We start from the raw sequence: 18,764 nt of genomic DNA on the forward strand, positions 1-18,764 counted from the left end.
ATGGACACAATATGGAAGAATTGTTACTGCTATTAGACGGCAGAAATCCGGCAGAACCTGCAGGATCGTGTTCAATTGATTATGACCATTGTATCATAACCTGCTGGCAGGCATCGACAATTCTCGTCTTCTTCATTACCCAGAACGCTCGCTCGAATCCTCAGTCTCTCATCCCAATCTTTCGCCCTCATTTGAATCTCCAGTGACCTTGCACAGCGATAAGGTTGAGAGGTTGATTGCTTATTCTCGTCAATGCTTCCGATATGTACTCGATCGATATCTCACATCATTTTTCTCACGACGGCTAGGTCTTATATCCTGCACATACTTATAGGCGCGATTCTGATCGATTTGGCAGAATCGCCTTGCTGTCAGACGGCACAATTCTAGGCAGAACCTGCAAGAGCTTATCAAATTGACTATGACTATTGTGTCAACCCCAATTTCTCACTCATTGCTTCATCAGTTGAACCTGACCCTGCGCAGCGACGAAGGATGCTCATCCTCGTCGATGCGTGCGATATAGACTCGGTCGATATCTCATGTCATTTTTCTCTCACTTACTCGTTGCTCCCAGGCTTCTATGTAGTACCTGCAATTCGCTATGCCGAATATTGGTACAACTGTGGCGTAGGTATTTGATACTCATTCTCATTCTTGGCATGCGCTTGGTCGAATATTCCTAGTACTTGTTGTGGTCCAGCATTCAGTCCTCTAAAGTTTTAGACAATAATATCAAGCTATTCCAAGGCATGCCCCGATGACCCTGTACTTTCTCGGAGACAAGGAACAGCGTTGTAAAAACTAGTGACTATCAACCGTCCCTCGCACCCCATCCACTACCACTCTCGAGCTCCCACGCTACCCTGTGATAGAAAGTACTGTGCAAGATCTTTTTCACTTTCATCATAATGCGCGCTCCTGTACGACCTTAGAGTGGGCTTCGACTATCTGGTAATAGCAGAAAACAACACGCGACGACACGGCATCTCGTTGGCTCCATCAAGAGAGATCCATGAGCTAGCCTTCGGGGCCAACGTTAGACAAACAGATTCAACCTGCGCAGTGCGTTCCATCTTCATACAGCCTCCTAATATTAATCATCAACAGCAACATAAACGATTGCTCGTCCCAAAAGCCATTCCAGGATCTCAAACACCATCACTCATAACCAACCACCCGGTTCTTTGTTCTTGATCAGCAGATATACAATTAGTATCCACACATCTCAATAGACGGGTACAAAATATGCGCACACAGAATAAACGCGCAACCCGAGTGCATGCAGCGCGTATAGTACATCAAAGACCAACACTGGGAGCTTGGTACAACGTGTGGTGCAGTAAGGAGCGTGCGTGCGTGCACGAAGGAAGACGCGCATGGACCTGAGAAATATGAAAACACGCGTAGTATGTGGTATATACTATTTGAGACACGCAATGTATGTTCTGGGACGATCCTCAACAGGGTCGTTCCATCTAGAAAGTAAGAGGCACACACCAATTCAAACTCGGAATTAAGCGAATCCCGATCCGAGTACATGATCCTTACTCGAAGAATAACCTGAAGAGTAACAATAAGAACAAGTTAACATCGCGCGCGAGATGGAATCCAACATTCAACAAAACGCAGCTCTTCGCGCACACCCACCCACTCACCTATACAAATAAGCAACCATATGCTCCCGCCTCGAATACAAACTCCACTCCTTCGCCCTCCTCGTAATGTACTTCACGAGGTCTTCATGTGCACCGTGCCCGCGGAAGAAGAGGAGCGCGTCATACAGGTCAGTAGTCGACTTGGAGGTGTAGTGCATCTAGTGGGCGAGCCGGTGGGTGAACCTTTTCGTCTGGGGATCGTTGACTTTGGATTGGGTTGGGGGATTCTGTTGGGTGGATGGGTGGAAAGAAAGAAAAATATTAAAACACGAGAAGAAAGGAAAGGAGACTCACCATTCAGGATACAACGTAGACTTGAACACAATTGAATTACTCGTTATGAGCCTCTTGAACCGACTGGACCCGCCGTTCCCGTCCACCTGCTAATGCGTAAAACCCACACCTAGCAACGCAACGACAAGGAAAGGAAAAAAGACAGCTCATAACAAGGTCTCAGCCTCCCTAACGCCATCCTTCACCTCCATTCCCACCCTTCCTCCACCTCCTTACACACCTCCACACACTGACCCAGCAAACGTTATATCCATCATTGCAGGTTTCACAATTAATTTTCCGAGGGTCTGTGATATGATGCCGTCGGGAGATGAAGGGTCGGTGAGGAGGACATCTGTCGGAAAGAGGGTTTAAAGGGAGGAGGGGAACGTACCATCTATCGAAGCCGGGTGGAGGTGCTCTTGAGTATCTGCACCGTGCGGTAATGTTCACGGACTGCTTCGGGTAGTGTTTTACTGGGGCGTGCGAGTTTTGGGTCTCATTCTTCTTCTGCGCATCAGGCGGAGGATGGGGACGGAAAATGTGGGAGGGGCGTTGAATCTTTGACGCGGTCCTGCCGCAGTTGTGACGCGCCTGGGACGTGGTGTGACACAGCATTGACGCGGCACTGAAGTACTGACGTAACCACTTACATGCATAAATAAAAAACTGTTACTCGCCCCTGAAGATACGGATATTTTTGAGTTCTTGTGTGGTGTTTCAAAGAAATGCACTTGATAGAACGGGTAATAGACCACCGAAGCTCGGCTCAGTACGCACATTCAGTCGAGGAAGGCGTCATGAAAAACATATAAAGACAAGTAGCGTGATGTACGGAAATAACAGCCAGAAACACTGACATTACAGACGAAAAATCACCTAAACCTGGCCCCGGTCAGGTCCCTAGCAGCATATATGTGCAGACTCCATCCATGGATGTAGGCACAAGTTATGGGCCGAAAATCGTTCTTCTGGATCCAAGTACAAGCACGCATGGATGAACGCGGCAGCGGCTTCTGATTCCGGTAAACTGCAATCTATCATTGATTGATCGACGCGCAGTACCTAGCCTGAGATGAGCAAACCATTTTCAATGGAAATGAAGCGGGCGCCATAAGGAAAGGTGCACTGACCGCTCTCAGCAAAACCCTCATTATGCTTCGGAGACCTCGTGAGGAGCTTTTCAGAGAAACATTCCCCTGTCAGCTGCGCCTCTCGGCCAAATGGTCATCCTCAATACTCCAAGGTTGGTCTCATTGTGAAAGGAACAGCGAACTTCCGGTGAGAAGCTCGAAAGTCTACATGAAACACATACATATAAGACCTATATGAACATGACTGTCAGAAAAACGAACATACCATGCAGCCGAGCGCCCACACATCCACCTTGGCACCATAGTTGGCCTCGAGGATATGTTCTGGAGCATGCAAGTCATATGAACTTGTGGTTCTCGTCGGAGGTTTTCCATTGGTCCATTGCGCTGCAAGGAGACATTATATATGAGCCGATGATTGATAGGAGATACAAAGATAACGCTTGCCATTTCTGAAATCCGTCACATAAGCCGTGTACAATTCTATCATGATACCGCAGTCGTTCCATCGAAGAGGATGAGCAATAGGCTGCGATCGCATGATGGGATGATGCGCGCCATTCAATTCAAATTCACCGTTGACGATCTGATGAGCCTGGACGAGAAGCTCCTGAATAATCTGCGTGACGTTCCCCTCGTCAAACAGCACGTTGTCCGGCTTGAGATCTGTTTCAGAAAAAAGATGAATATTTAATGTTAGTATGATACCTATGCGTTGGTGTTTTCCGACCTGTGTGTATGATATTTGTGGCATGCAGTAGAGTCAAGGCTTCCAAGACTTCAGCAATCATAATTTTGACTTTCACCGGGTCCAGCGATTTCGAGGCGCCGAATACCTAAAGCTATTCACGCTTTCACAAAGAGCAGGGAGAACGAGGCAGAGATGTCTACCATGAGGTCCATTTATCTCACAGTGGTCACGAAGGCGAGGTAGAAAGGATATCCTGGTCGATTGTGCGATAGTTTGCATGAGTTGCAACTCGAGCAGACAACCATCATGATGAGGTTTGGTATCATGAACGGTGAGAATTTTGATGGCACAGTATCTTAGCATCTCCTCCACTGATGGAACGAACGTGAGAATTCAGCGCTCGGTGATACATATGAAGAATCTGAAGCCAACCAAGTAGAGTAAAGTTTCCCTCTCCCCAGCTTCCTGAGAATTGTATAGCGAGTTGTTGAGCTGCATCCCAAGGCGAGCGGGAAAAAATACAGAACCCTGTTCTCCAGATAGAGTGAGTGGTTCTTCAGGAAACAGGTCGTCAGCCGAATGTGGCATATCTGAACACACTTGTACTTGACTTGTAAAACAAATGGCGAGGTATAGCAAGTGGGCCAAATACCCTGTAGTCAAAGGGGCATGTTGTTGTTTATTCGGAAGAAAATGAGCAATGTCCGTGTTATGCAGATTACGTGAAGAGGCGGACATCGTTGATGACGGACTCGAGTTGACCTTGAAACATGCTTTCGCAAGGTAATTCATGTCCTCGATAGGCTGACAGTTCTTTTAGCGTGTTAGCTTGTGTTAGTTTCGTTTCGTTTCGTTTCGTTTCTTACACTGTCTCGTTATCTTGATCACCATCGACACCATACTTCTGCGCCTTATGGTACTTACATCGTCGCGCCTCCCGTTGACACCTCAGTCCCAGTGAAAACTGGTCCTTACCGGAGAGGGCCGGAGATGCCACATATAAGTATGAGTTTTCGCAGAACACAACCCTGAATCTCACCTTGAGTTGTTCTCTAGGGGATGGAACCGTGAGGTGAGTGGTCTAACATGGTAGTATAGTCTGTACAGGGATTGCATCGAACTTGACCAGGTAGGATTAAGGCTTGACACAATACTTCACACTGCATCTGAAAACCAACGTTATAGTATCAATGATTAGAGACAAACCCGAGTAACACGGATGCGGAGGGCAAGCATTGTAAATATGGTGAGAAGTGAATGCAACACTCCAGGGCCTGTACGCAGATGGATATTCATGTTGGATCATTAACGAGGGTTCAAAGTGTTTGGAATTCATTTCGACGACATAAGATGGCGTCTGAACATGACCTGTACCCTAGGATATGTGACAGTACTAATGCCGCGTCAATTTCACTTGGCCTAGTAGGACGCACGGAAAATTGAGCATCCACTTTGGGGAAGCATGTTCCCACTTGAGGAACCAGTGACAAGGAGGACCTGGAGACGACTTTACGAGAGAGAACCTTGATGTTAAAGTTGCGAGTAGTCAACAGTCCAGAGAACCATTAATGAAGGCCATTTCATGAGAGACTGCGGGGTTTCAATAGGCTATCAATATATCAATAGCTGTAGGTGAAGTTATCGCTATGCACCCACGAAGAAGCCTGTTGTTCAGTACTCACCGTCCGCACTATCGAGAAGCAGCGAGGGCCATGTTGTACCTTCCGCCAACCATATAGCGTAAAGATTGCACATTAAACTAGAAGAAAACATTAGTAGACGTTGATTGAAAACACCCCATTAATGGGCCACTCAGCCTTGACTAGGCCATGCTTGTATCAGCATGCCGGGTGAATGGTAAACACTATTACATCCCGGGCCGCAGTGCACAGTACGTCAGGTTGCCTGCGTGTATCAACGTGTGCTGAAAATAACCACTGCGATTGGAAACCCTTGCGGATGTTGATGAACACGTTACAACCGCGTTGAGGGCCGTCACGACAGTAGTACCGTACTTGCCAAAACAATCGAATTGAGGAGCTCGTGGGACCTACGTTGGCGAAGGTTGTCGACGACTTTTGAACTCTCCGCTTCACTGCTAACAACGTGTTTATTCCAAATCTCACCTGTTCGGTTTATATTGGAGGTGATTGGGGTCCTGATTACATACCAGGCCAAAATTGGTGTGAACGGCGGCACCGCATAGCTCTGCTTGCTGCGAACGATACAAGCTACTAATCAGCCGTCTTTCCACCTTTCGTTCATTTCCCAAATTTCTCTCCTGCCGTGCTGGTTCTCGGTCCTAGGATCCTTTCACGATACCCTTGGTCACTAATTCACCATCTCAATGTCTTTATTCAAGCGGCATCCGCCGCCCTCCGACATTGACGAGAATGATACCATAGACCCACAACTCCGTCTCCGCACAGTGCGCACAGCAGCTTCTACTCTTTCAGAATCCATACGCTCAGAAATTAAAGCGCACAAGAGGCGGAGTATCACCCAGAAGAGATCCTTGTTTTTTCGCAAGAATGCAAAGAAACCAAAGACTTCAGAACCAGGCCCATCAACGGTCCAATCAGCTGAGGCCCCCTCAGCCCCGCAATCGCGCATTCCAGGCGTGCGGAGGAACATATACGTTAATCAACCACTCTCTGCCATGGAGTCAGACCAGCATGGCGAACCGCTCGCCCGGTATGCACGGAACAAAGTTCGCACAAGCAGTATGTTTCATATTTCGATTTCAGTCCCGCTTTTGAGTGTAATTTTGCTCATAGGATACACACTGTTGACTTTTCTGCCAAAGAACTTGTTTGAACAATTTCATCGGTACGTGTTACTGTCGATGACATAGTAACCTCATTGATTGCCCCTAGAATTGCCAATATTTACTTTTTAGCGCTCGTCATTTTTCAATGTAAGTGCACCTCATGCGGTTAACCGGAGCAACGCCTTGTGGAGCAACAATTTCTAATGAAACTTGCGCAGTTTTCTCCGTTTTCGGCGCAGCGTCGCCACAGACTGCGGCTCTCCCGCTGTTGTTCATCTTGGTCGTTACAGCAGTCAAGGACGGTGTCGAGGATTATAGACGAGCCAGGCTGGATGAAGAAGTGAACACTTCCGCAGTAACGCGACTCGGGCAGTGGCGCAACGTAAATCAGGCTCTTGATCCCCGACCATGGTACGAACGGCTGCTCCACATAAATGCTCCTGGAAAAATTACTCGTGGAGTGCAGAAATTACGGGAGAAAGAAGCAGGCGAGGGAAAGCAGATCATCTTGAGCAAGGGTGGTGAGGATGGGGTCAGCATGAGCACCGCAGACATGAACGATAGCATTGCACCCCTGGGCGGATCTCACCCCCCTACAGGGGCAGGTGGCCGGCAACTGGAGGATATTGAAAGCAGTACGGGCAGCACGGATTTGCATACCTACCCTCCAGGGCTCCCAGAAAACGAGCTCAGAGGATGGGACCAGCACAGTATGTCCCTATCAAACTATATGCAGTCATCTCCTTCACGGTCATCTCTGGGCGTGGTAGATTGGAGCAGGCGGACAAACGGGACAGCCCGCTGGGAGAGGACGTTGTGGAAGAAGCTGGATGTCGGCGACATTGTGCTTCTACGGGAAGATGAGCAGGTTCCTGCAGATATCGTCGTATTGTCGACATCTGATGCAGACGGACTGTGCTATCTTGAAACCAAGAATCTTGACGGCGAAACAAATCTCAAGGTACGGAAGGCAATACAGGCTACGGCATCCCTCAGCTCAGAAGAAGACATCGAAAAATCCTCGTTTGTCCTCGATTCAGAACCTCCGCACCAGAACTTGTATCTATACAATGGGGTCCTCCGATATACAGACGCTGCCACGCGCGAACCTCGTAGAGAGGGTGTCACTATCAACGAGCTGCTCCTTCGCGGCTGCACCGTGCGGAACACCGCATGGATCATCGGACTAGTCGTCTTCACTGGCCAGGACACCAAGATATACTTGAACGGTGGACAGACCCCGTCCAAGCAATCGAAGATTGCGAAGGAGACAAACTTCAATGTCATAGTGAATTTCGTGTTCTTGGTCATCATCTGTTCGATATCAGCGACCATCAACGGCGTCATGGATGGGCTAACAGCCACAAGCACATATATATATGAGCAAGGCGTCCAACCGACTAGTTCCAATGTACTCAACGCACTCGTTACTTTCGTGTATGTCCTTGTAACGTCACCTGAACGCTCGCTAATATTCTTTCAGATCGTGTCTCATCGCGTTTCAGAACATCGTGCCAGTCTCCCTGTTCATCTCTATCGAGATCGTGAAGACCATCCAAGCCTACTTCATTGCTCAAGATTTGGACATGTACTACAAGCCCTTCAACACCGCCTGCGTCCCAAAGAACTGGGGTATCTCTGACGATCTCGGACAAATCGAATATATATTTTCCGACAAGACCGGAACGCTGACACAAAACGTGATGGAGTTCCAAAAATGCTCGGTGCGCGGGGTCATATATGGAGAGGGAGTTACTGAAGCGCAGCGCGGAGCTGCAACGAGAGAAGGCCGGGCTGATGCAGTAGCACCAGAAGAGCTAGCAGAAAAGCTTGCAGTGCTTAAGGACACCATGGTCACCAAGCTGACCAAGCTATTCAAGAACCGCTACATGCAGGTTGACAAACTTACGCTAGTGTCACCCAAGCTCGCAGAGGACCTCGCAGACCGCTCGACGGAACAATATTTCCACATCGTCGCGTTTTTCCGTGCCTTGGCCGTGTGCCACTCAGTGTTGGCGGATAGGCCCGAGCCGCAGGAGCGCCCTTACCGCTTGGAGTATAAGGCTGAGTCCCCCGATGAGGCAGCGTTGGTTGCTGCTGCGCGGGATGTGGGCTTTCCTTTTGTCGGCAAGCACAAGGACACGATTGACATTGAAGTGCTTGGCCAACCTGAGCGGTTCACGCATTTGAAGACGCTCGAGTTCACTAGCACACGTAAGCGCATGAGCGTTATCGTTCGGGCATCAGATGGACGCATAGTCTTGTACTGCAAGGGGGCCGACAGTGTCATATACGAACGACTTGCTGCGGATGTGGACCCTGCTTTGAAGGAGAAGACAACCAAGGACATGGACTTTTTTGCCAATGGTGGTTTGCGCACGCTCTGCATTGGTTATAGGGTGCTCGCGGAGGATGAGTTCTTGAGGTGGCTGCGGACGTATGAAGCTGCTCAGTCGACTATCGACGACCGCGACGAGGCCATTGAAAATGCAGCGGCCGAGGTGGAACACTCGTTGCAGATACTGGGCGCTACAGCTCTTGAGGATAAGCTACAAGAAGGAGTACCGGAAGCCATTGAAATGCTCCATCGCGCTGGAATCAAGCTTTGGATTCTCACAGGCGACAAGCTGCAGACCGCAATCGAGATTGGTGAGTGGGGCTCTTCATGTCGCCACAACTGGATCTTATCGTTCCCCAGGTTTCAGCTGCAACCTTCTGAAACAAGATATGGAAATCATGATCCTGTCTGCTGACAGCCCGGAAGGCACTCTTGCTCAGATAGAAGCGGGTCTCAACAAGATTGCGTCGATGTTGGGCCCGCCTACTTCGAAAACAATGGAACGCGGGTTTGTCTCTGGTGCTCAGGTTTCCTTTGCGGTCGTTATTGATGGTGACACCCTACGTCACGCGTTGACGCCGGATATCAAGCCTTTGTTCCTGAACCTTGGTACCCAATGCGAAACAGTCGTATGTTGTCGTGTCTCCCCTGCCCAGAAGGCGTTGACCGTGAAGCTGGTGAGTATACTGTCACTTCCTGAGGTACTCTACTGACCTTGAGTTCGGTGTCAAGGTCAAGGAGGGTCGGAAGGCAATGACGTTGTCCATAGGAGATGGTGCTAATGACGTCGCAATGATTCAAGAAGCCAATGTTGGTTGTGGTCTGCTTGGACACGAAGGTTCACAAGCTGCTATGTCTGCCGATTATGCCTTTGGTCAATTCAGGTTTTTGACGAAGTTGCTACTCGTCCATGGGAGGTGGTCGTACCAGCGTATTGCTGATATGCACAGTAATTTCTTCTACAAGGTTTGTTGTGCGATTTTGTTTGATTGTGCCTGCTGTTAATTCGTCGCTTCAGAATGTCATCTGGACGTTAGCCATGTTTTGGTTTATGCCGTTTTGCTAGTGAGTTTCGTTCTTTGGTTTGTATGCACTAATTAACAATACTTTTGAAAGCTTCGACGCAACCTATTTATATGACTACAGCTTCATTTTATTTTACAATCTCATCTTTACCTCACTGCCTGTCATTGTTCTCGGATGTGAGCCTTTGTTTATTGGTTACTGGGTCCCACTCAACCGTTTGTTTCAGCATTCGATCAAGATATCAATGCAAAAGCTGCCCTTGCTTTCCCTCAGCTCTATGTTCGTGGCATCAGAGGCTTGGAGTACACGCGCACGAAGTTCTGGTTCTACATGCTCGATGGTCTTTACCAGTCTGCGGTGGTCTTCTTCATTCCTTATTTGGTCTGGCAGCTTGGACTGGCCGTGTCGTCCAATGGCAAAGGGATTGACTCTCTAGCGGACTTCGGGACAACCGTTGCGGTTGCTGCTATCTTTGCAGCGAATACATATGTCGGGATGAACACCCACTAGTACGTCTGCTTTGTCGTGGTGGTTTGATAACGCTAAATGTTGTTTATCTTAGCTGGACCTCTATCACCTGGGTCGTCGGCATCGGATCATCTCTTGTCATGATCCTTTGGATCGTGATCTATTCGTTCTTTCCGGTCAACACCTTCTTCTCTAATACAGATGGATTTATAGACGAGGTAGATATTCTCTTCTCCAATGTCACGTTTTGGGCGACAATTGTTTTCTCCGTTTTGGTGGCACTGGGTGAGTCGAAATGGTGTCCCTGTAGACTCGTCCTAACTAGTAATCGATTAGCGCCTCGGTTCCTCATCAAGTTCTTTAAGTCGACGTATATGCCCTTGGATAAAGACATTATTCGCGAGATGTGGGTAGGAGGGGATCTCAAGGATCGTCTGGGAATCCGCCATCGCAAGGAATCGAAGAACAAACATGTTGACCTTGAGACTGCACCCATGTTCCGCGAACCTCATGCTCGTTCAGCGTCGGAACTAGTTCTGCAGCAAGGTTACGAACCGACAGTTCCAAGATCCCCCGCAGATTCTGATAGCAAGAATCCTGACGATAACCGCGCAGATGCTATCGAGCTGGTCCCTCAGGCCGCGTTACCAAATCCTCACCACGCGGAGGATGCTGTCTCACCCAATACCTCTTACTACTCGGCATCCGATATCCCCCTGCCCTCACCCATACCACCCTCACTATATCAATATCCATCAGGAGAAATAAGCAGCCAAGCACCATTTGTCGCGCCGTCGAGCTCACGCTCCCTGAGCCCTGAGCCTGCTGTTCCTAAATTAGCTTACTCACACCCCTCGCGTGATTGGTCCCCATCCCCTTCGCGTCTGCAGACTCCTCCGCACCCTCATTCCTTGGCACCTGGCCAACAACCTCTTGTTCAGCTCCAACCAGAGGGACTTCATGATCATGATGCTGGCGAAGGTCGCTATCGACCAAAAGGATCTGATCAAGAAGATCAGGCAAACGACTCACTGGCGTGGGACGAGCCGCGGGTTTTCTGAGGTCTATTTGGTTTCTGCCGGATGTCGATGTATCATAGGAGAGACGTTGTGAAACTATTGTACTCACTCTTGCTTTCGTTCTGACTTACCTACATCTTATTGCAAGGCTCTCGTGCATTTCGGATGGATCCTCAAGCTTTTTTGGTACCATTTCGTATTTACATGGACTCGTAGTTGGTACCGAGATGCCCATCCATATCTATTGTCTTACACTTTTTCGATCTCAAGCTAAAAACTTTTAACATTAATTTTCTAATGGACCTGCCAACATCAGCGTCTGGCCCTCGAAGATCAACTCATGATGGACTTCACGACACTGGAGATATTGCAGTTTCGACATGTTTTCAAGGGCACCTGCGTGAAACTACTCTTCTGGGTATTTGTATTGGATCATATGTTAACTTGTAACAAATCATACGCGCCAAAACGGAGTTGTGCACCAACCTGAGACGAAGACCCTAGAATCATCAAGAGCGACGACGGTTTTTGAACTAGTGGGTCACGGTGACTGTATAGTATATCTTCAAGGTATGCTTTCATCCAATTGAGTACTGTAATGCCCCCGTCGACGGCAACACTCAGAGAGACAAGTAGTAGCGTGGAAGAGCGTATGATTAAGGATACGGTAAAGAGATAAGATGCGAGTACGTATGTGATGAGCTATGATATTATACTGATCAGAGTCGTTGATCCAAACATAGAACAAATAGTACGCGGTGTCCAATCAGCAAGCAGGAAACAAGTGACGTCAGTCGCGTGGTAAGCCTGGCTTACAAGTACATTCGCTGCTAACGGTTCCGGGAGTCGAACAAATCCTCTTTTCGAGACAAGCGGGGCGAAAACTGTCAACACAGAATCGAGGTCCAGCGCAGACGATGTTGATGTTGATAAAAGCTTGGTAACTTCGATCGTTATCGTGCGGACGAGGAGGCAAATCAGCACACCGGTAAAATGCATTGATCGCCACTCGAGACGCGCATCTTCGGTGCAACATGCGGCGGTCATGATGGAGGAAGCGAAATGAGATGCACACGGGAACAGCATGGTAATACTACAACAAGAACCCTGGATAAGAGCCACCATGCGCCCTAATCAGATCACCTTTTCTGAGGTCGTTTAGCATTCAAGAAAGACTGCACTGCGTGCTGTGTCATACAGGGAGTCGAGGCTATCGCGGCGTGAGGAGGCGGCCATCATGATGCAGGGTATTGCAGCTTGCTGAGCCTGGAGCGGTACTTGCTGCACCGAGCAGAATAACATCTTGAGCTCCAACGATCGGTCAACTCCATGTTTGTCGGGCCGCCCACTCAGGCTGGTATCGCAATTCAGCGCTTACGACCAAGTTCGCCTTCGTCCGAATCTAGTGCCCTCGCAAACGGCCCGTGCTTGGGACACATGAAGATGAATTGTTCAGGAGTTCCTGGCTCCTACAGTAGTTCTCTTCTACCGAGCAGATCGGTCCCAGTATCTTCAAGTTGAAGACTGTTCTCCAAACCACAAAAAGTCCATCGGTCCTCCTCAACTCTTTGAGAGTTGTAAATTCAGCAGCAACATCGTCAGGCGAGATACTCTCTGGACCAGCAAAAACCTCTGCATCACGAGGCTCCGAGTCGGTCGAGAGCCGCGGAGGTGCCCACGCGAAGAATGCTTCAAGATCCTGTGCAGTCTTGACAGCAATGTCGGAATTTTCATTGATCAGTGATGCAAGGGGGCGTCCTCCAGCGTGGGTCATCTTCCTTTAGGGACATTGGTTTTCATGTTCTATTGAATTCAAACTAGTCAGTACTGTGGTGCTATCAGATCTAAATTACATCTCCGCGAGTTTTGGATACCCTTCGCGTGAGTTCTGCCCACGTGGGCCAGGCACAGCCAGTTTTGCCAGACCAGTTGGTAAAACTCCCGAGTTCTGCCAACAACGCTAGAACTACGATACAGCCATACTTAATCACGGGCTGATATTGACCTTGGGTACAAGGTGATGATTTTATCCTTCAGAAAGGTGTCCCGCGATGCTGGACGTCGCTTGAAATTCAACAAGGTTTTATACCCTTGAATAAACCTCGATTCAGATCTGTAAGAGAATAAGTCACTTTTGCCGTATTCGAATCGGACTCATACCTGCTATATCCGCTGACATAAGCTACGTCCTTCATGTCGTGAACGCTTTCGATCCATTTCAATTTCTGATCAATGTCATGTCACGATTCGCGACACTTCAGATTGACAACGCACGTATAATTCTGACACCAGTGAGCTCAGGCATAGAATGGAGTCGTGACCAAATGTCATCGAACAGGCTGCATCCTTGAATCCATTGATCACTCCCGCTTTCAAATCATCATTTAGCACCACATCATTAATAAGTAGGTGCTATGTTAGAAGGTGTTGCTCAATTCAAGGACTTTCCAGGTTCACCGGCTACTTCAGCGAAGTGGTTCGATTCGCATACTTTATCATAGTGTCGGCGGTCCCAGGCAAGTATGCATAACTCGTGTTCTACAATGGTATTACTTACTGTAACCGCATGACCTCGCACTTGAACGCAAGTTGAATGTGGCGAACTTCCCTTATCGCAGTAGTACCTAGATAAGATTTTTAATAGTTATCTCACCCACTCATTCTGCTGAAATTCTTCGGTTCCGCAGACCGTTTTTCGGATAGGCTGAGGTAAGATCAAACCCTGATATCCTCTTGGCGCTCATTTGGTAATCCCTTGGTTAAGAAATTTCTCCGAGGTTCAACGGCCATCATCTTTGAACAAAACGAATATCCCGGTGATGTAATCATGAGAATTGATCCCCACATGAATTCGCAATGCCTTAGGATGATTATTCGGGTATGCAAAGTCGCACCACTAGAGTCCTCATATTTAGTCTGCTCTTGCCTCTTCTTCTGCCTGAATCCAGACCCCTTCCTTGCCACTTAGGATGTCTTCTGATTTATCCGAAGCTGATATAACCGCGCTCGTGTACGAAGATGAAACTTACCCTGAACAAGTGTGGTATACTATCGCTGCGTTTCTCTTCGTAGTCGGCTGCTTCCAGTGGGGGTCACTCGTTCACTCCAAATTCGCCAGGCGCAGACGCTACGAGTCCGACGAGGAAAACGGCCACCACCAATGGCATTCAATACAAATTTCTCTCCGTCGCATCCCACTCGCAATCATAAATTTCTATCGCGTTGTTGCCTTCCGGTGGACCCTAGAAATAGGACAATCTTATACCTTAACATGGCAGAGGTTTTTGTGACTGTGGCATATATCGCCCTTTTGTTGATCTACGCCTTCATCAACAGTAAGCTCACATGATTGTGTACGGTCCCACTCCCACCGCATTAACCACTAAATCACGCAGCAACGTCAGTCGAGGGTCAGAAGCTTGATATCATCTACTGGAGCAACCGCATAGCGATGCTGGCGTCCAGTCAGTTTCCCATTATCACGGCCCTTGGTACAAAGAACAATATCGTGTCTTGTAGGTGGAAAGCTCTGAATCTGATGTGTCGCTGAGTTTTTCGCATCAGTGGTCACAGGCATCAGCTACGATAGGGTACGGCGCTTGATTACTCTCGCGGGGGACTTACTGATGGACATGAAGCTCAATTATATTCATCGAATGATGGCTAGGACATGCTTCATGCTCCTTTGGGTACATGCGGCGGGTGAAGTTGTATGTTTTCCCTAGTACGTACCTCCAATTCATGCTTGTGCTGTTCTAATTGAGTTACCGAAAGCTTCCGGGAGACTTTGAACGAGGACTGGCTCCGCGTCGGTATCGTCGCCATGGTTGCCTTCTCTATTCTGATCATAGTATCACTGCGTCCCCGTTCGCAGTGAAGTGTACGAGGTTTTCTTTTACGTTCATTTCCTTGGCGTCCTGTGAGTGTAGGACTTCTGCTCGCTTGTACTGCTGTTGATAGATAGAACGCAGGATATTTCTTGTGGGAGGATATTACCACACCAAGGTTGCTCAGTAAGTGCAAATTAACGCAGATAGCCTCATTTCTGACTGGCAGCACTTAGCGGGTCGTACTGGATATGGCCCTCGTTTGTCTTCTGGGCTTTCGATCGCTTCGTCCGGGTGGTTAGACTTGTTGTATTCAATCACTCTTATTTTGGCTTCAAGTCAGGAGCTGGGACAATGGATGCAACGACGGAATGCTTTCCGAAATATCGTTCGATTGCGCCTACGTCGACCCCCCGCATTTCCACTGGTCCCCAGGACAAACGGCATATCTAATCATGCCCTCAGTTTCGACACTGCCATTCGAAGCGCACCCTTTTACTATTGTGAGTTTCGATTCTAGTCTCCTGTCAACCGCAAGACCAGAGGATCAATCGGGAAGCGGTAATGAAAAACAACGGAACTCAGGTTCTGGGATCGAGCGCTCCGTTCTGGAAGAGCTAGTGTTTTTTGGTCAATGTGCACGGAGGGTTTACGAAAAAGCTAAAGGAGGTAGCCGGAACGAAGGGCAAAGTTAAGGTTTTTGTGGATGGTCCTTATGGCCCGTCTTCTGACCTCGGTTTCCTACGACACATCGGTATTTGTGGCAGGTGAGCTGTGCGTTGTCTCGTAATGACACAGTACTTATCGAACCAGGAGGATCTGGTATTATCGTATACCCTCCCGGTATTCCTGAACGTTATCGAGCACGTGGATTAGTTTGCTTGTTATCATTGATGCCTAATTATTCCCATAGGTGCGTGCGCAAGGGGAAAAAGCTCCTGCAAACGGTGGTAGTGTTCATTTGGTCCATACGCGGGGCTGGTGCGTAGATTCATGGCTCATCCATAGAACAATACTAACGTCATATTTTATAGGGTGTGTTCAATGGATTGAAGAAGCACTGATCAAGGCTGTTCAGCTTGCTCCGCCTTCTTTGACAGTGTCCATCCGTATCTTTGACACTGGTTCTCCATCAACGTCACAGTACATGGAAGAAGATTTCAGCCTTTCAAATCCAACAGAGAAGAACGGCACTCCCGAACAAGTTCTGACAAGGAAGGTATCTGTATCGTCGTCAATGCTATTTTCATTACATGGGGTCAAAATGGAGAGTGGACGAGCAGACCTGGATGCCCTGCTCAAAGAAGAGGTCAGCATGGCATCGGGAAGTATGTCGGTGAGCGGTAAGTACTAATTCCCCCGATCTTTAAGAACGTAACTTACTGGTATGGCATTAGTTTGCGGATCGCAGGGTATAGCACGTGCAGTCCGTCATGCACTTCGTTTCCCTGTCTCGGGACCTTCCAGTATTCTCAGTGGAGGACCGAGCGTAACCTTATATGTCGAATCTTTCGGATACGCTGACAGTCCCTCCGATCTAAACCTTGATCACTTTTATGCATGTCCTATTATGTTTCTTTATCGCCAGAGTTTCTTATGGTTGGTACTGTAGCTGTTTAACAAGGACTCTGAGTGCTGTATCGGTCTATTAGCTTGGGCTCACGCCTAGTTAACACATGTCACATGGATATAGGGGCTGTTCGCAAACAACCCGTAGACCAGATTAAACTTCTGACTTGGCATTACACCCTTGATCCGATCAGCACTGAATTTTTGGGCGCGATGACCAACACAAATGGGGGCTCTTGCCTGAAATTTTCCACAGATCTTAAAAGAATTACCATTATATTCGAGCACCACCAAACTGAATGCGTGCTGAAATTTGTTATTTTCTCCATTCGTAGAGGCGCAAAGCCTTGCGTCCCCTTGGGGTATATAATACCTGGATAATCCAGAACAGCCACCAGAGTGAGACAGCTGAAGATTGATGATCTACGACAAAATGACATAGAAGAGCAGAAGCACGGATGTGATTCTAAGGAGATATTGACCCACGCCAGTGTGGAAGGCACCAACCAACCGGCGAAAAAGTAGCGATATCATGATCGGGCGATAAGACGAGTATCCGCATTACCGATTTCGTGAGACCCCCTTTTCGGGACCCTGGAGCAACTCTACGACTTGAGTGTTGCTCTGAAACAGAGAATAGATCACAACTTTGATGAATAAAGCATCGAGGGTCAATAAACCCAAGTAGAGCTCATCCAAGTGATATAACCCGGATAGGCGATGACTGATGTTCTCTTTTTGGAAAGTGAGTACAACAGATTGTCTGCTAGATCTCGACGTGCTGAAAGCACATATATCGGTTTGTAAAACACCTGCTCCCTGGAAAATATAATGGTGAATGTCCTCATTGAAAACCGTCGGCCTTTTCCATGTCACGGCAAAGCACATGCTGCCCTACCATGGGTAGTGAAACAATGTGCAGATAGGAAAGGGTTGTGGCTGCAGAAGTGACTGCACTGCCAGTGCATTATGGTATCAGACACATGCTTTTTTCGAGTTAGTTCGCTTGATGCTACTTACCATATATATAGCCGAAGACATGTCAATTTCTCCACAGTACGTACGCTCCACGCTTGGTTATATTCTATCTGGTTCAGCAGCTGCCCAATTGATGAAGCAACAAATGTATACATTGGCTATTGGTGCCAGTGCGGAAGATGTGGATGGTGCATGGGAAAGGAAGGACAGGAACTGGGTGTAATCTAACGCGATTCGGGTGATTGGCACATGTTTGTGTAATGGGATGTAATAATTTGAGCGCTTAGCGGTCAGCGGGCCATGTCACTACCGTACCGATTAACGTTTTAAGCTGAGCTTCTTCTCGAGCGAGGAGATCATCGCTAATCAACGCTCACGAAGATTAACTCCCAGCTGGTGCATATGGCCACCCGCACAGATCCGTGGTCACCGGAAAAGCGCGGACCCGATAACTGTTGACATAGGACAAGCGCCACATGTATTGGAACAGTTAGGTTATGAGCAGAAAGTCAGCGCTATTCACCACACACAGTATCCACAACGCAATAATGTCCAAAACGTACTATCATCGCCAACGTCAAGCTCTACCGACTGTCTATCGCTCTGTTTACCAGGTCAACACAACAGTGCCAGGGGTGCCTGATACAGCAAGAGATGCAAATCTCATTTTGGGAGGCCACCCGGCGTTGACGCAGACAATTCAAGGGCACACGAATGCAGTAGCATTCCTCGACAACGGGCGACAGGTCGTCATTGGTTCCTGTGACTGTACCCTATGAATGTAGAATGTTGAGCAAGGGGATGAAGCTCGTCCAAGGGTATCATAGGCAATGACTGCTACTCTCTTCTTCGAAAGTGAGTGCAACGGATCGTCGGATTCAAAAAGATGTATACCTTGACAGCATTGAGATCCAAGTCGGTTGCAACTACACCGCCGTGTCACAGACCAAAGGTCTCGTCTCGAAGATCGTAAAATGGAATAGCGAAGGTCCTCACTTCCAATAGTCGGCCCTTTTATATCCTGGTGAAGCATGAATGTGAAATGAAAACAAT

General features: G+C 48.1%; 5 protein-coding genes across 5 annotated transcripts; 3 read left to right on the forward strand and 2 right to left on the reverse strand.

Moving 5' to 3' along the window:
- Positions 1-2,834: 2,834 nt before the first annotated feature.
- On the reverse strand, positions 2,835-4,454 carry BJ212DRAFT_1571095 (kinase-like domain-containing protein; the record flags this gene model as incomplete). The annotated part of the gene is made up of 8 exons (XM_041342063.1): positions 2,835-2,968; positions 3,017-3,137; positions 3,291-3,412; positions 3,473-3,691; positions 3,756-3,824; positions 3,884-4,082; positions 4,127-4,208; positions 4,369-4,454. 8 exons carry the CDS (start codon positions 4,452-4,454, stop codon positions 2,835-2,837), a joined length of 1,032 nt encoding a protein of 343 aa, XP_041186745.1.
- A 1,609-nt stretch (positions 4,455-6,063) lies between these two features.
- Positions 6,064-11,379, forward strand: BJ212DRAFT_1284818 (uncharacterized protein; the record flags this gene model as incomplete). The annotated part of the gene is made up of 12 exons (XM_041331850.1): positions 6,064-6,439; positions 6,494-6,545; positions 6,593-6,633; positions 6,705-7,923; positions 7,970-9,135; positions 9,185-9,501; positions 9,557-9,790; positions 9,843-9,889; positions 9,941-10,026; positions 10,077-10,359; positions 10,413-10,603; positions 10,655-11,379. 12 exons carry the CDS (start codon positions 6,064-6,066, stop codon positions 11,377-11,379), a joined length of 4,737 nt encoding a protein of 1,578 aa, XP_041186746.1.
- Positions 11,380-11,882: 503 nt separating this feature from the next.
- BJ212DRAFT_1395220 (uncharacterized protein) lies at positions 11,883-12,761 on the reverse strand. Its single transcript, XM_041337168.1, has one exon. The coding sequence runs from the start codon at positions 12,460-12,462 to the stop codon at positions 12,040-12,042; it is 423 nt and encodes a 140-aa protein (XP_041186747.1). The 5' UTR covers positions 12,463-12,761; the 3' UTR covers positions 11,883-12,039.
- Positions 12,762-13,958: 1,197 nt separating this feature from the next.
- On the forward strand, positions 13,959-14,708 carry BJ212DRAFT_949944 (uncharacterized protein). The gene is made up of 3 exons (XM_041344425.1): positions 13,959-14,046; positions 14,102-14,215; positions 14,286-14,708. The coding sequence occupies exons 2-3, from the start codon at positions 14,165-14,167 to the stop codon at positions 14,625-14,627; spliced, it is 393 nt and encodes a 130-aa protein (XP_041186748.1). The 5' UTR covers positions 13,959-14,046; positions 14,102-14,164; the 3' UTR covers positions 14,628-14,708.
- Positions 14,709-14,996: 288 nt separating this feature from the next.
- BJ212DRAFT_1395224 (uncharacterized protein) lies at positions 14,997-16,807 on the forward strand (the record flags this gene model as incomplete). Its single annotated transcript, XM_041337169.1, has 11 exons — positions 14,997-15,061; positions 15,112-15,187; positions 15,225-15,256; positions 15,309-15,350; positions 15,401-15,552; positions 15,600-15,725; positions 15,811-15,900; positions 15,978-16,145; positions 16,199-16,507; positions 16,562-16,690; positions 16,769-16,807. Coding segments are annotated over 10 exons (1,189 nt in total), but the record flags the coding sequence as incomplete, so codon positions are not given.
- Positions 16,808-18,764: the final 1,957 nt, after the last annotated feature.

Source organism: Suillus subaureus, assembly GCF_016647635.1.
Source record: "Suillus subaureus strain MN1 chromosome Unknown BJ212scaffold_63, whole genome shotgun sequence".
Lineage (NCBI taxonomy): Eukaryota > Fungi > Basidiomycota > Agaricomycetes > Boletales > Suillaceae > Suillus > Suillus subaureus.

Coding starts and splice junctions, on each gene's coding strand:
- BJ212DRAFT_1395220 (XM_041337168.1), bottom strand. CDS start 12,462: ATGGTGGCTCTTATCCAGGGTTCTTGTTGTAGTATTACCATGCTGTTC.
- BJ212DRAFT_949944 (XM_041344425.1), top strand. CDS start 14,165: ATGAGAATTGATCCCCACATGAATTCGCAATGCCTTAGGATGATTATT. Junction 14,216..14,285: donor GCCTTAGGATGATTATTCGG/GTATGCAAAGTC, acceptor GCCTGAATCCAG/ACCCCTTCCTTGCCACTTAG.